General features: G+C 36.1%; 1 protein-coding gene across 1 annotated transcript in view; it reads left to right on the top strand.

Moving 5' to 3' along the window:
- The window catches only part of fibcd1a (fibrinogen C domain containing 1a), a 95,545-nt gene that overhangs the window by 37,333 nt on the left and 41,255 nt on the right, over nt 1-16,957 (top strand). Inside the window, exons 4-5 of the mRNA XM_026269503.1 lie at nt 2,986-3,151; nt 3,432-3,568. Coding sequence (XP_026125288.1) covers nt 2,986-3,151; nt 3,432-3,568 — 303 coding nt within the window. The remainder of the gene's footprint in view (nt 1-2,985; nt 3,152-3,431; nt 3,569-16,957) is intronic.

Raw genomic sequence — 16,957 nt, 5'->3', positions numbered from 1 at the left:
ATGCTCATTAATAATTATTAAAATAAATAATTATTTTTTTTAGCATCATTTTTTCTGTCTGTATCTAAAATCACCCAAAATTGTCTCTTTGGGCATGCACTTGTAAAAGTGATTGTTCTTTAAAAAATCTAAATAAAAATCTAAATAAAAAATAAAAATAAATATATTTTTATTATTTATTTTTATAAAATTATATATATATATATATATATATATATATATATATATATATATATATATATATATATATATATATATATATATATATATATATATGTGTGTGTGTGTGTGTGTGTGTGTTTGTATGTGTGTGACTTATTTATATAACTTATAAACTTATATAAATAACTAATAATAACTATTTCTTCAATAGTTTTACTTCAATAATAACTGTCAGTATTTAAAAGAACCCAAATTTACCTTTGTTTAGACATGTGGATATTCAAAGAAAAATTAAATAAATAATAATACAATTAATAATAATAACACAAAATAAGATAAAATAAACAACAACAATAATAATAATTGTTATTATTATAATTATTATTATTATTATTATTATTTAATTTCCATGTTAATAATAATTCATACAAATACACAAATAATAAAAATAATTCAATATTCAAAATTAGGTGCTTACCTGCGCTCAAATTCTGATAAATACAGGCAAACGCCAAATGGTTTACATTTTTGAGAAAAGGGAATATTGATGTTTACAAAAATGGGCAAATTCTGACTACTTCTCAAATATTTTGAATATGCATGTAAACAGTCTTTGAAACATTCAGCATGAAATAATGGCTACTGTTTGACATACCGACATACTCTTTGTTAACAAATATATGTATGCAGTAAACAATGCATTCTGTTCCAAACACAGCCATTGAAATTGATAGTTCAAGGTGAGTTTTGAAGGCCTGGATCTTTTAATTGGTCGTTTCCTGCTGTGTGCTTTAATGAAAGAGAGGCAATGTTGTAGTATGTGGTGACTGAGGTCTTGCGTTCTGTCGAGTGTGTGCCAAGAGGTTCGAGCCATTCGACAAATGGGTTTAGTTTGAGGTTATATCATGGAGTGCTTTGTACTTTTAGGGACACAATGTTTTTTCAGACATGTGATGTTTTTCTTTTGATGCTGGATGGCCTCGTAATGATAGACGTGTTGCTATGGCAGCGTTTTGAGAGCTGCGAGTGCTAATGTCCTGACCATTCGCTCAGTGCGTCAGCCGTCATCAACTTCAAGCGAGTTCACACACACACCAGCTCACACTTAGCTTGCAGTGTGACACAGCGACATATGCAGACATGCAGACTTGTTAACGACACACTCTCAAAGAACTCGATGCTCGTTCACACCCCAAAGGACAGCTTTACGCTTTCATGTGTCATAGGAAACAAGCTTCACTTTAGGGCTAATTTTTGCTAATCGCCAACCGAGCTTCCTACATCCTCAAGTGCCACGTTGATTCATGATGTTTGATGTGAGACACGAAGATCTGTCCTTGGAGAAAGGCGCACAGTTTGCCTCACTCAGAATTACGTTTTTTCCCCCATTGAGGTGACCTGAACGGCTTTGCTGATGCAGGCAATAAAGAGAGCTGTCTGGGAAACTCAAACCGAGTGGTTTCCAGAGCCGCTGGCCGTGAGCCCGCTAAACTGAAGCGCTATCAGTGTTGTGCAGCACAGTGCACCTGTTACTTTAATGCAGTGCCGGGGACCACATGCTGATACAGAGACTCCATTGTTGTTATTGTTTAAGCCTGGCTTTTAGGAAAGGCCAAAGTCAACCAAAGCTCTGTTATAACGGCACAGAAACGCCAAAGAAATCATGTCCAAACCAGGTATGAAGCAACATGATTTTAGCACAAAAACTTTTTTCAGCAGTTTGATAATTAGAAATGTTTCTTGAGCAGCAAATCAGCATATTAGAATGATTTCTGAAGGATCGTGCGACAATGAAGTAATGATGCTAAAAATTCAGCTTTGCATCACAGACAATTATTTTAAATTGCAATATTTCATAATTTTTCTGTGGTTAATGTATTTTTTTTTTTTTATCAAACAAATTCAACCTTGGTGAGCATAAGCGACTTATGAACACAAATTGTAATTCTTAAAAAATGTTTAACAGTAAATGTGTTTGTGAGTGATTATTTGGTTAAATTTTGTAAGTATTTGTAGAGTAAATGTTAAATTAATGATATTTTTATTAAAAACTATTAAAAAATTAAATTATAATTAATAGTATTACAATAATGTATGTGTATATAATTTTTTTATATTTACATTTCATAAATAATAATTTTAAAGCATTAAAATATGTTTATATAAATAGTATTATATAGTAATTTTTTACATAAAACTATATATTTTAAAATAACATTTTGATTTCATATTTTAATGCTTAAAATAAAATATTTCAATTAAAATTTGTGATTTTTATGTTTTAATAAAAAAACTATTTAAAGATAAAACTATAAATAAAATACATTATAACAAAAATTTGACAAATCCATTTCTATTTTCTAAATTCTAAATATATATTTATAAATAAATGAATGTATGTGCATGTGTGTGTGTGTATACATATGTTTGCAAAGCAGGGCTGTGCAAATAATCGATTGCGACGATCGCATGCATCTCGCAATATAGCACTCATTATCGCAGGTAAAACATCGCCGATAATGAACGTGATATACTAGCATAGCTTGTCAGTGAACTACGGCTCTGTATATTAAATGCCGCTCCATCTGAAAGCACGTGATGGAGATTTACTACTAATCACAGATGCACGTTCATCACATTCGATTATTTACACAGCCCTATTGCAAAGTGATTCAGAATATTTGACTCACTTTGTACAGTGGCTTTAGTGTTCTAATGGAATCGTCTGACTGATTTAAACATGCGAGTATGTAAGTCTTAAGTAAAAGAAATGAATCGTGTGTTCCTCTGTCCTTCTAACTTTCTCATGCTTTCTCTCTCCAGCTGCTGTCGGAGAGCCAGATCAACATGGTGAAAGTGGTGAACTCTGTGAGCGATGCACTCAGCTCTATGCAGAAGGAAACCGGAAACATCAAGAGCCGTCTCAAGGCAGATCTGCAGAGGGCTCCGGTGCGCAGTGTCCGGCCCAAGGGCTGCGCCGGTGGAGAAGGTAAAAAAACCCTCATTAGCCACATATTCTCAAGTCTCCAGCCAGCCCTAATGAATCCTAGAATGGTTTCACACATATTCCCTCCTAAGCTTTCTAGCAGTGTGAAAGAGACATGCCACTGCTTAGACAGCAGGTGCGAGATGACAGTTTTGGAGTCTGAATGCTTTCTTTTCTTACTCCGTACCTCAAACGGGTTTCTCAAAAAACAAAAAAACAGATGCATTTATGGCTCGGCGTGTACTGTAGATTGATGATGCTGGCATGTCGTGTCTTCTGGCAGGTTCCAGACCCAGGGATTGCAGTGACATCTATGCCAGCGGGCAAAGAGAGGATGGTATCTACTCTGTGTTCCCCACACATTACCCAGCAGGCTTCCAGGTCTTCTGTGACATGACTACTGATGGGGGCGGATGGACGGTGAGTTGCGCAATTCCCAAAGTCAGCATCGTACAGTACGCCGGCAGCTTGGGGCAAAATTTGGACGATGAATCCAGTCACCTCTGAGGGTTTTTTATATATATATATATATATATATATATATATATATATATATCTGAATTGACTAAACAGACGTAGAAATAAAAATCACTAGTAATGAGTCACTCCATTAGGCATTGACTTGTTAAGTGTACTCTCCCACGCGTTAGTAAGCAGGTCACAGATACACGCATGAACGCATTCGCATGCACAAACACGCTTCAAACCGATGTTTCACAAGTGTACAGTTCATTACCGCAGCTGCATACAGAATAGACAGAGCAAACTATCTTTACCGAGAGCATTGTCTTCACGTTCGATGCACGCAGGAGAGTTTTAATTTCATGGTCTTTTGAATAAAAAGAAAGATAAGTTATAAATAAGAGTATGTATCATGCTGTGATAGAAGAGTGCCAGTTGGTAAAGATTCTGCTGTGCCGTTTATGCCCAGCTTACATGCATTTAACAAGTCTGACAAGCAGAAAACTGCGCTCTAAAATGTGTCACAGACAGGTGCTTCCAGCATTTTGGCCTACAATGTGAATGATTTACTTTAGGTGGGTTTGCACTAACTGATTATTCAGTTGCTATCGTGCATACATTCGTTCTCTATCTATCTATCTATCTATCTATCTATCTATCTATCTATCTATCTATCTATCTATCTATCTATCTATCTATCTATCTATCTATCTATCTATCTATCTATCTATCTATCTATCTATCTATCTATCATGCGTTCGTTCGTTCTCTATCTATCTATCTATCTATCTATCTATCTATCTATCTATCTATCTATCTATCTATCATGCGTTCGTTCTCTATCTATCTATCTATCTATCTATCTATCTATCTATCTATCTATCATGCGTTCGTTCGTTCTCTATCTATCTATCTATCTATCTATCTATCTATCTATCTATCTATCTATCTATCTATCTATCTATCTATCTATCTATCTATCTATCTATCTATCATGTGTTCGTTCGTTCTCTATCTATCTATCTATCTATCTATCTATCTATCTATCTATCTATCTATCATGTGTTCGTTCGTTCTCTATCTATCTATCTATCTATCTATCTATCGTGTGTTCATTCGTTCTCTATCTATCTATCTATCTATCTATCTATCTATCTATCTATCTATCTATCTATCTATCTATCTATCTATCATGTGTTCGTTTGTTCTCTATCTATCTATCTATCTATCTATCGTGTGTTCATTCGTTCTCTATCTATCTATCTATCTATCTATCTATCTATCTATCATGCGTTCATTCGTTCTCTATCTATCTATCTATCTATCTATCATGTGTTCGTTCGTTCTCTATCTATCTATCTATCGTGTGTTCATTCGTTCTCTATCTATCTATCTATCTATCTATCTATCTATCTATCTATAGTGCGTTCATTCGTTCTCTATCTATCTATCTATCTATCTATCTATCTATCTATCTATATATCTATCTATCTATCTATCATGCGTTCGTTCGTTCTCTATCTATCTATCTATCTATCTATCTATCTATCTATCTATCTATCTATCTATCTATCTATCTATCTATCTATCGTGTGTTCATTCGTTCTCTATCTATCTATCTATCTATCTATCTATCTATCTATCTATCTATCTATCTATCTATCTATCTATCTATCTATCTATCGTATGTACGTACGTTCATGCGTTCAACCGATCGATCGATACACACACACTGCATCTTTTGTAAACAATGATTTACAGGCTGTATACACACTGTGTAGAATTCCTCATACTGTACTATGATGTAACTTTTTACCTTATTTACTTTATGTTTTTCTAGCACCATTATTAAAGAGTCCGCTTTGTAAAATTGCAGTTAACAGTGGCGCACCGTTGATTGCTTCAAGTGGCATGTTTCCAGGTCTTGCTTTTCAGACAGCATGTTCCTTTTCCTTAAAAATAGTTTAATCAGTTCTCAGGGATGACTTTTTGTGCTTGTTGGTAGGTAGCGGTACTGCTTTCTAAACATGTGGCTTCAGATCTTGTATTCATTATTTTCAATCCCCTAAGCACACGAAACAGAAAAGCACTCTGTTTTAATTTAATTTAGTGCTATTGTAAAACCAACTGATTAGACTATGAGAAACGCATCTGATAATGAATAACTGAAAAAACACTATTACCGCCATATCCTCAGTTGCTCTCTGTCCTCAGAGAAGATACTTTGAACAATACTTGGGGAACATCACAAGCTTTACGTAAGTCCGTCTTTGTCTATGCAAGGCTATTGCAATGAAAGGAGATATTTCAAATAGCAGATGGTGTAACTAAGACTTTGAGCATCCTGATAAAGACACAGTAGGAGGCAGACTGACATCTGCAGTAAAAAGGAAAAAAGATATTTGATGACACATCATCTTTATGGTCATCAGCCTCTTAATGTATTTCATTAAGGTCATTGGTAGAGGCAGCGAGGACAGGACGGCACAGTACTGAGTTGCCCTTGTGTTGAGAACAAAACAAACGCAATCGCTTCCATTCCGATAAATCTGCCAGGACACGTATTGTCATATTTGCTCTCGGTGGCTTACATACATAGTGCTGAAAAGGGTGACATATTGTATTCCCTGATTACAGTCAAAGCAGCTTTGCAGCAGCGAGAGCGTTTGCTTACCACGTCGTCTTTCACCGTTAAGTGTGCCGGGAGCGCTGGGAATCTGAAGAGGCAGAAAGGAACTGTTACAGGGAATTAATAGATCCAGCGCCCCTATTCATCATCTGCGGCCTCCAGCTGTTTTTGATGAGGATGTGGGGCTGTTCTGCTGGTAGCGGAGTAGATCAGGCCGAGTTCAGACGGGTCACGGAGACGGGGGATGGGGGAGGGGTGTAATTTCACATGCTCGGACATGCACACAATCTCTGCCATGGACATTCCCAGTTAGCGGTGGAATGAGCTGTCCTCTCTCCGTCTCTCCAAGCGCTTGGTCTCTGGTGTTTTATTAAAGGAATAGTTCAGCCAGAAATACAAATGCTGTCATTATTTACATACCATCGTGTCATTCCAAACCCACATAGTGTCATTTTTATTTCTGTTGAGCAAAAAGGAAGAAAAAAAAGACGATTTTTTTTAATGCAGCTTTTTTGCTTTTTGTGTCAAACTCTGAAAGGAACACACAAATAAATAAACAAATAAATAAAAGCACCAAAAATGAAAGCGTCATTTAATATCTTGTTGTTTGAATTAAGAGGATTTAGAATACATAGTTATTTCAAAGAACAAGCTTACAAGAAATATCTGTTCACAGAGAGTCATTACTCCAATTCAGACAATTATGTGCATGTGTTTTGAGAGTGATTTTTGAGATTTTTGATTAAATCTTTTTAACCAATTCATATGCAAAACCTGGCCCAGAAGAATCATTTGTTTGCAGTACAGTTGTTACACTGATTCAGACTGTTCAAAGCTGATTTTTCACTTTTTTTAACCAATGCATTTAAAATATATTGTTCATAAGAAATAATATGTTTTGCATTGAGTTGTTACAGTGATTCAAATCAATGTTTTGTAAGTTTAAGACAGATTTTTTAGTTTTTTTTTTTTTAGCCAATCATCCATTTGCTGTGAGTCTTTACGCTGATTCAGACTGGTAATTCATTCAAGACCGACTTTTTGAAACTTTTTAACTACATTATTTAAAAGATCTTGCTCATCAGTATCACTCATTCAGAATTAACATTGATAAAAATCGATGTTTAGGACTGTTTTTGATCGATTATTATGATTTTTTTTAAATGCGTTTTAAAGAACTGGCTTAAAAGAATCATCCATTCACCTTAAATAAAAAAGGAGGAGAAAGTGCACATGGGGGTGATGAAAAAAGCTACAATCCTCTTAAACTAGAAATGACAGTGGCAAACTGTGGTTAATTGGAGCAGATACTTCATTTATACAGTAATCGGATGTATAAACATCTGGAAGACAGCTGCGCTTGTCTGCCACGTCTGGAAAAATGTCCCTGTTCTACCTCCATCAGCAACACAGGTGCATTCCTCCCCCAAACAGCGTTCCCAAACACCACTTTCCTAAACACACAGTTAAATCGACCAACAGCAAAAAGCCAGAGAAAGCCCAGTCCTGGCCCTTTCTTTCTTTCGGTTTGTAGGTTTTTATCAGTCTAAAACAATCTACTACATAATCTTCACCCCAATTGTCTTTCTCTCAGCATACTGTTTGGGAAGAAAAGTGTGACACGACTCAGTGTGATGTGAACCACTGTTGGAAGCTTGTGAATAGAATGTTAATGTCTGTGCAGAAGTGAGGAAACAGAGGAGTGAAGTGACATGAACTTCACGTCCTCACACATTCCATCAGCTTGCTAAACTAGCACCTGTCTGAGCCCTGTTGTTTTCATTTGAATGAACTGTGGTGAACTATGAATTATACAATGACCGTTTTAAAGGAATTTCTATAGGTAATTTACACACACAGTCTGTTCAGAGTCACCTCATGTAACCTGGCTTGTCTTTATGCACCCTTGTAATGGTGTACTAAAGATTCATCTTATTGAATAATTCAAACCAATAACAGTAAAGTATCATTCAAAGGTTTGTTGTCAGTTCTTTTTTAAGAAATTAGTACTTTTATTCAGCAAGGATGCATTAAATTGAATGAAGTGAATGTAAGGATGTTTATAATGTTTCAAAATATTTAGATTTTTTTTAAATAATGCTGTTCTTTAGAATTTTCTATACATCAAAGAATCAAAGAGGAAAAAATACACGTACGTTAAGCAGCATAACTGTTTTGAACATTTGTTAGCATATAAGAATGATTTCGGTATGTTGAAGAAGTTATAAAGCGTAATAATATTTTAAAAGCATTTCTGAATTTCTGTTTATTCATTTAAACAATGATCAATCTTCAAAACAGCTGTAATGCGGATTCAGACTTATAATACGTACATTCAGAGCTGATTCTTTTAGTCGTAACAGATTCATTTAAACAAACTGATGGTTGTGTTAAACCAGTGAGAATGAGCCAATAGAATAATTTGTTGTTGTTATTTCATAGCACCTGATCTTTCTCCCTCATCACAGACGATTCAAACTGCAAGCCAAAACTCACAACTTAGCTCAATTGTCATTTCTTTTGCCACTGCACTGTAAATACAGTAGCACCGTAGGAAACACTGTCAAAAGTATTTTAGTGCAGCATTTGTCCGCATACAGATAACCTAGTACCCATAAATGGAGCTCATAAAAAATCATTCAGTTTCAATATTGTTTTAAAAAAATGGACCAGATTTTTTTTGATTCCAACCATATATCAGCCCCTCACCTCTGCTGGATTTCTAATAGCTAGGGATCTCATTCGGCATTGTCAGATGGCACAGCTGACATTTGGATCTTCAGAGCTCATTTAACACCGAAAGTTGCATACTGTTTCCTCCAAGTCCCCCAAGACTTTCAAGAAATTCTGATTATTTTGCACTTGAATGCATTGATTTGTTTCTTTGTGTAATATTTCCCCTCCGTCAGGGGCGTAGTACTATTTGTCAAAAATAACAATGCACTCCCAGGCAAAATAAAAATAAAAATGCCTCAAATATTGGAAACCAGAGTCCCCAGAGGCATTTTAATAAGTAGTGCTGTCCTCCTCTGTGTTTTTTTTTATACCTTTTTGCTTTTTTGGGATGCATAATGAATTGCTTTAAAAATGCTCCGGATGTTTTTCTGTTATTTTTTTTCTACCTTATCTTAATCAAGGCTCTTAAGCTGCTTTTAAAATGAAAATTGTGATTGTTTACTCACCCCCGTGTTCTTCAAAAAACTTTTTTTTGTTATGTGGAACACAAAACAGAAATTTTACATTTTGACTAGTGTATATAATTAGTATTGTAGTCCATGCAATTACAATGAAAGGGTTCTGGATCTTCAGAACTTGTAAAAAGCACCATAAAAGTGTCTCCTGAAGCCATATGATTCAGAAGACATAAAAATTAAGTCATTATTTATTGATAATTTTCTCCAGCAAGCTGTTAACTACTTTGACTGAGTCACTTAGTCAGATTTGTAAAATAATCATTCCAATCATTTTTGTGATCTGGATCAACAAATTAATTTGAAAGAGTTATTCAACCACAAATCTGACATGGCTAACTTTCTCATGACCTCTCATGTGGTTTTCAAACAGGGTGACCATACCGGCCATTTTTACCGGAAGCGTCCTTGCCAGGATTTCTGTATTGCCTAAAATATCCAGGTTTTGGCTTTTTGCACAGTGCAGATCGATCATTGTATGACACTGACGAGATGTTTTTGTCTTAAGCTTCTGAATCTCTCTCGAACATACACGTGTGCGTTCTTGCATCATTTTGGTCAAACTACTTGGATGTTTTAGGCAATATAAAATCATTGCCAAGACATGTCCCGTATGAACGGCACATATGGCCACCCTATTTTGAAATGACTTGAGTGTGTGTACACATTGATATTTTCTGTTGTTTGATTGAATTTTTTTGTTCTTTTGAACTCGATGCAGCATATTGGACGTAAGCTGTTTTTTATTTAAGCGTACACACTGCACTTCTGCGCGGTTCATGAATCTTTTTTTCTTTTTTTAAAGACCCTTGTAACTCTTGAGAAGCAAGTCTGGAGATGTGGGGGGGGGGGGTAAACAGGGTCTGTTTTTGATGGCAGATCTTAAAAGGTGATGACAGTTGAAAGTAACATTATTGCCAGAGGGGGAAAAGTCTCGGCATATCTTTCTTTCTATTTTCCATCCTGACGGTTTGAATTTTGCATGACCACTAAAGGTCTGGAGGTCTAACGATTCTTGAGGTTGCTCTGTTTATACTCAGGCAGTTAGCGCTACCCCTAGGTTATTTCAAAATGGCCGGGTGCCGCACACCACAGCGGCAGACGGGTTTCTCTCTGGCATTGATCTTAGCAGAGAGTAATGATTTCTCCTGATAACAGACAGGCTGGAATTATAAGGCTGGTCTCGAAGGGGAAAGAAAAATGGCACTGTCCTTTTTTGCGAAAATTTCAAGTGTAATCACAACACTCGGGAAAAAGCATTATTTACTGTAGTATAATTTCCTGTTTTTTAAAAGCGGCCTGGTGAAATGAAATGCTTTATCTATTATAGATTGCCAGAGGATGGCACATGAGGTGGCCCTGTTGAAATATTTACCTCTTCTGTAAAGTGAATCTTTACGTGCGTGCTGTCAGGCCTCAGGCCTCAGACAGCATGCTTTTGGTATTTTTATTTTATTTTTTTACTTTTTTCTGAGTTAAAGTTAATACATGGACCACTTTCAAAGAGCACGTAAATTTCCATGCAATTTGTTGCCTTTCTTAAGTTTTCCAGTGGGACTGATGTTTTATAATATTTGTGAATAAGCCTTGCCGTGTTGTTATTTCCTGAAAAGCCTTTGCTATTCAATTAATCTGTTCTGTAACACTTTAGCCCTTTAGGACATATTTGCAGCTCTGTTAAGTTTACACTCTCTTTTTCTGTAGTTGATGTGTTTGCCTCTGACACCATTCATTCTTCAACACATTACAAATAGAGCTCATACATATGTATCAGGGGCGTTTCCTCCAAGGAGGCAAAGGAGGCAGTGCCTCCTAAAGAAATTGGATGAGAACGAAATTGAGGTACAAAAATAAAACGACGCAAATATAACTTCAAAAAGTGTATAAATCATTCATTTTCTAAAGAAACATTATCCAACATTGACAGCAGCAGTTAAAGTTACAGCGGGTGTCCACATCTCTCTTGCCTTCCCTGAGCCCATTGAGTTTTAACAGACCACCTAAAGTGTGTGGTGGCTTGAGGTGATTGAGAATGAGTGGAGGAAAGTCACAAGAGAGGAGGCAAACTTGAAACCGCAACCTTTGGGTTATGAGTCAGACTCTCTAACCATTAGGCCACAACTTGGCTGTAATTGGTTCATGCGATAAAGTCCGCCTCTTTTGTTTGTGCGCATTTGCGTTTGCAAATCAATATGAATTAGGGTGACCACAGTCCTCAAATTGGGAGCTTTGTCCCACGTCCCACAAAATGTAAGCTGCATCCTGCATTTTAATCATTTCTGTATTAAGTACAGAAATGTAATTAAAACAGTGACTGGCACTGAAAAACTCATTTGCTCAGCTGTCATGTTCTATCTGTTAAAATAACCAACTAACATAATCATAGAGAGGTGTTTTGCTGTTGATGACTGTGTGGACAGCGCAACTGAATAAGTGCAGACCTCATCAAGTGCTCGAGTACCACATATGGAAATGGTCGAGCAGCACGCATGGAAAAACACAATATTCTCCATTCGTTTTACAAATTAAAAAACTGATTGCAGCTTTCACACCTTACATTCTTCTCATTTTAATAATTTGTTTGAGGCAGCTTCTATGGAGGTTTTAAATGTCCAGAGCGCAGTATATGCCAAAGCGCATCAAATGCACAAGCACAAATCTCTCCACTCGCAGGTGGATTCTCTTCACTCTCACACAAAACGGAAGCACTCTCTATCGGTCAATGTGTGCACTCAAACCTTATCTTCTCTCCTGGATTTAATGTGGCCAGAAGCACAACCTTTATGTAGTGTGGGCATCCACCAGCAGAAACATAAATTGGTGCATAAGCCAATGAATGCAAATCAGTATTTACACTCTAAAAAAATGCTGGGTTAAATACAAACCATTTTTTCAGTGACTGTTTAAAATGATGCGATTAAAAATGATCCAATAATAGCTGGTGAGAAGTGAATCAACTGATTCGTTCAACAACACCGATTCGTTCAGGAATACTACAATTGGCTTTATTTATGAATGAGCCACTGAAGCATTGACACAATTGATTTATTAAAAACTATCTGTCTTGTATGTAAATACGTTATATATTGAGGATGTTTAATATGTAAATTTTGAGGCTTAATCTGAATAGAGCGAGTGTTCATTAAAATTAATGTTACCGTCTGCAATCCACCAGAGATTTTACACCCACTAATGTGCTTCTAAAATGGCCAAAAAGTATGTGCACACCCAAACATTATGCCTATAAGTGCTCATAATCCAAAGACATTTGTGCTAAATCTGCAATAGATATATATATATAAATAACTTCAAAATATTTTCAACCATTATTACTATACATAAATATTCTGGCCTTTTGTGTGATTTTCACAAAACTTATTCCAACATAAATCCAATAGTTGTATTTGCCGCTCTTATTCATAAAGAGAATAAAAAATCTGCTTTTATACCCCTGCGAATATGTTCAAGCACACAATGATTCTCCTAATATAGCTCACAACTCATATAATGATTAATGTGGTCCAGATAAGAGGAGAACGTTTATGTTCACCTTGAGAATTAGAGGGTAAGCCCTTGAATTCTAGCCCCATTCACTGCGCTTTACAGATACCCTGTTCGCTACACAACCTTCACCTGAGATATTTAGTCTGAGAAGACATTTAAGGCTTATCAAACTCCTCGGCTGCACTGCTTATACTATTTATATGCTATATATGAGGTTTAGTATAGCATGCATTTATTTGTGGTACTGTATTAAGCAGTGCACATCTGGAAACCGAACAAGAGTTTGTCACAGATGCTATCTGTGCAGTTCTTCACGGCACGACTGCCTTTTATTGATTCTCTGGTGTTGGAAGTCTGAATGTCCAGTGCCACAGTTCAATTTGAACCACATTAGAGGGTGTAAAATCGCTGATGGGTTGCAGATGGTCCCATTGATTTTAATGGAGACTCAACTCTCCTCTGATTTAACCACACAATCTGCATATTAAACACCATTAATGTGTGTTTAGAAAATTATGCCTGGAGTTTATCAACCTTACAGCTATTTATTAGATGTTTACTGCCGAAGTTTTAAACTGAAAATTAGTTTGAAATGATGGCACGTCTGGCTCATGAAGTCTGAACCATTTATTAGCCATCATTTCTACCTCGTGTTAATGTTCCAGCTACTATAATCTAATCAGAAATGGAAAAACACTTAAATAAGGGTAACTGGGATTGCATCACAGTCTGATCCAAATTAAGATTTGGATTTAGGAGTAGTTTTCTACTTTGGTGCTGAAGAAAAATGTCTTAATGTTGAAAACAGATGTGCTGCTTAATAGTTTTGTGGAAACTGTCATACTGCCATTTTTTTCTTTCTTTTTTTCATTCTTTGATTATGGAAAGTTCAAAACCACGGCATTCATTTTTTGTAAATGTAATGTAAATGTGCTTACAGTTACTTTTGATCAATTGAATAATGCATCCTTGCTGAATTAATGTATCCATTTCTTTTAAAAAACCAATTACATTCTGACATCAATGATGTATGTAGTCATGGAAAGAAAGACCTTCCCCTGCGACATAATCCGATCACAAGTGGTCACAGGAGACACGTTTGAGAAGCATGTTAGATTGGTTGACCAGTGTAATTAGATCACCCATGACTGATGGTAATACCTGGTGTAAACAAGGCTGAAATTAAACTGCAGTTTTGTTTAGAACAGTCTGCATTGGAGGAAAAGGGAGCATTTGAATGATGACACTGCTGAGCCTGACAAACTCGAACCATGCAGCAAAGCGGAATAAGCACGTATGAGCCTGAATGAAGGAATCCTTTTTTCAGACTTGCGAGTTTTCCCGTTAGTGGACCTCCTTACTTCAAAGCGTGTTATCTGCACAGGCCCAGCCCGGATTAAGGGCTGACATGATTAGGTATGAAATAGCTCTTTGGCCTCCGAGAGCCTGGCCCTTTGAAGTGTCAGTGTATTTTCTGGACAGTATTGTGTGTTTGGATCAATTTACACTCTCACAGTAAAAGACAATGGCACAAGAATGGCTGACTTTACTCTGCCTGGAAGTACAGCTCGGATGCCAGGAACTTTTTATTCTGTGGTCACACTATATAGAGTGTCATGACCCTCTAGAGGTTTAAAAGTTATTTGTGGCCATCTTAATTTTGTCCCACTGTGGCATTTTCAGGATATTTTTAGTTGGGGACAGTGAAACTCTGAGATTGTAGGAAGTCGCATATTTAAATCGCTATGGTAATTTTATAGACTTCATTGATTTCTATCACAGGGAATGCTAAGTGAATTTAAATGAGTAAAATATAATTTTGTTGGTTAGAACAGATTTTGTCAGCTCAGTAGGTAGATCATTAGTTACAGTTCTGTTTGACAAATATATGCCAATTTTGGGGCATATTTTCTCTCTCTGTTTTCATGTTTTATAGCAATGTTTTTTTTTTTTTTTTTTTTTGCCAAATAATTTCAGCAGCTTAAATATATCGGCCAAAAATCACAGATGTTGTTTTCTCATCAAAACCATGTGATTTCCAACATCTGCTCAAACCAAAGTTGTGAAATGATTTCAGATTCACCCTTTGTATTCAGTTAGTGGAGAAACTGTGATGAAAGAAGATAAAGTAGTATGATTTCCTTCTTTTTAAAAATCCACAATAATACAAGCACCATCAGTCTCTATTTAGATTAAATATGATTTGGCTTTGGTAATTTCCTATGCCTTTTCCCACGTCAAAATTTCTGTTGCACAATCTGTTACAGCTGTTGTTTGTTTATATTTTTTGGCATATATTCTCTCCCTTTTTTCATTTTCTTTTTAATTGAGCCAACTAACGGCACCCCAAAAACTCAAATAATTGTTACTAATGTCAATGCTGTTGTTTTTCTACCAAAACCCATGCCATTTCCAACATCTACTTATATCAAAGTAGTAAAATTATTTAAAATACACCCTGTATGTCCACTTTGTGGTGATTTGTGATAAAAGAAAATTAAGCAGTATGATTTCCATCCTCTAAAAATGTGAATTATATATTTAATCCATTACATTACCTTTATATGATGAGGACATGAAAATATATTGTAGAAAAGGAATGATGCTGATGCTTGTAGACAGTATAATGATTTTTCTAAGTTAAACCAAAAAACTCTCTCTCTCTCTCTCTCTCTCTCTCTCTCTGTCTCTCTCTCTCTCTCACTCTCTCTATCTCTCTCTCTCAGGACATTTTCCATTGCATGTCCATTGCAAATTCAGATATCCAACTTTGCAGTACATTTTTTCACTGGCTTTGTTTCAGTCTGATCATTTGTGTGTAAAGTAACTGCAGCGTTGGTCAGAAAACTGATTTAAACAAGAGGTATCTAAAAGCTTTTTCTGAGTCTTTTCTTCATTTTGCACTGCAGGTGCTTTGCCAGAACACGATGCGTCAAAGTGAACATTCTCAATCATGCGGCGACAGCCCTGATCTCATGAGCAACACTGACACAGTTGGCACACGGCTCAAGCTACCAGACTGATAATAACCCGAGCAGCCAATCAGAAGCGAGGGTCGGGTGTTTAAGTACAGCTCGACTCTGACCGGGTTAGTGTTGTTTGTTAGCGAGTTTATCAGCGTTGACAGGATTACATGGCTTTGATTTGTGGAGGTAAGAAGCGTGGTCCTTCACAGGTGGCGTAGATCATTTAAGCGCCTGTTCATCCCATGTGCTTAAACTTCAAGACATGATGGGTAATCCAAACGGCTTAACTGTTTGACCTTAAGCCGCTGAGCGAGGATCAGGGTCACCAGCGACCTGAGACACAGATTGGATGCATATAAGTGAAGTCTATGCTCTATGTCATTTAAAGAACACCTATAACACCCACATATTTTAACGTTAAACACTAGGCTACTTCTTAATATAAGTCATAAATGATAATTAAAGTGATCGTTCATGCCAAACATGGACATTTTCATCCTTTACTCACCGTCAAATTAATGTATGGAACAAAATACTATGGAAGTCAATGGCTACCGGCAACTGTTTGGTTATTCACATCCTTCAAAATATCTTCAATAGTCAGTATTAATAGACTGTCTGCTTAATATCTGCAAACACTTTATTTTGATGGTCTCCCTACATGCATATTAATATATAGCATATATTGTAGTTATGTTTTGCTAAGGAATTTTTTTTTTCGTCCTCATTAAAGCTTAGGTTTAGTGTTCCTTTGGAAAACAACATACAATGTTGAGAAACGGCACTAGAATGAAATAATGACACTTTTTGTTTTTACAAACCATTTCCCAGCAACAAACTGAAGCGAATATTAAAAAAGGGATCAGACTCGGTCTACAATACAAAATGCCCGGCTACACAAGAAGATTAGAAGATTAGTCTTAATTAAATACTCCGAGTATCAGTAAGAATGTGTTGTGGTCTGAAATCCACCCCTGTTTAATCACGTCTTTTGATGTACATGAAGAAATGCTACATGCTTTTCTTTTTGTGCATTTTTTCATGACTATGGGAGTCA

Source organism: Carassius auratus, chromosome 8 (genome assembly GCF_003368295.1).
Source record: "Carassius auratus strain Wakin chromosome 8, ASM336829v1, whole genome shotgun sequence".
In the NCBI taxonomy this organism is placed as follows: Eukaryota; Metazoa; Chordata; class Actinopteri; order Cypriniformes; family Cyprinidae; genus Carassius; species Carassius auratus.
This window is presented reverse-complemented; position numbering and strand designations above follow the sequence as displayed.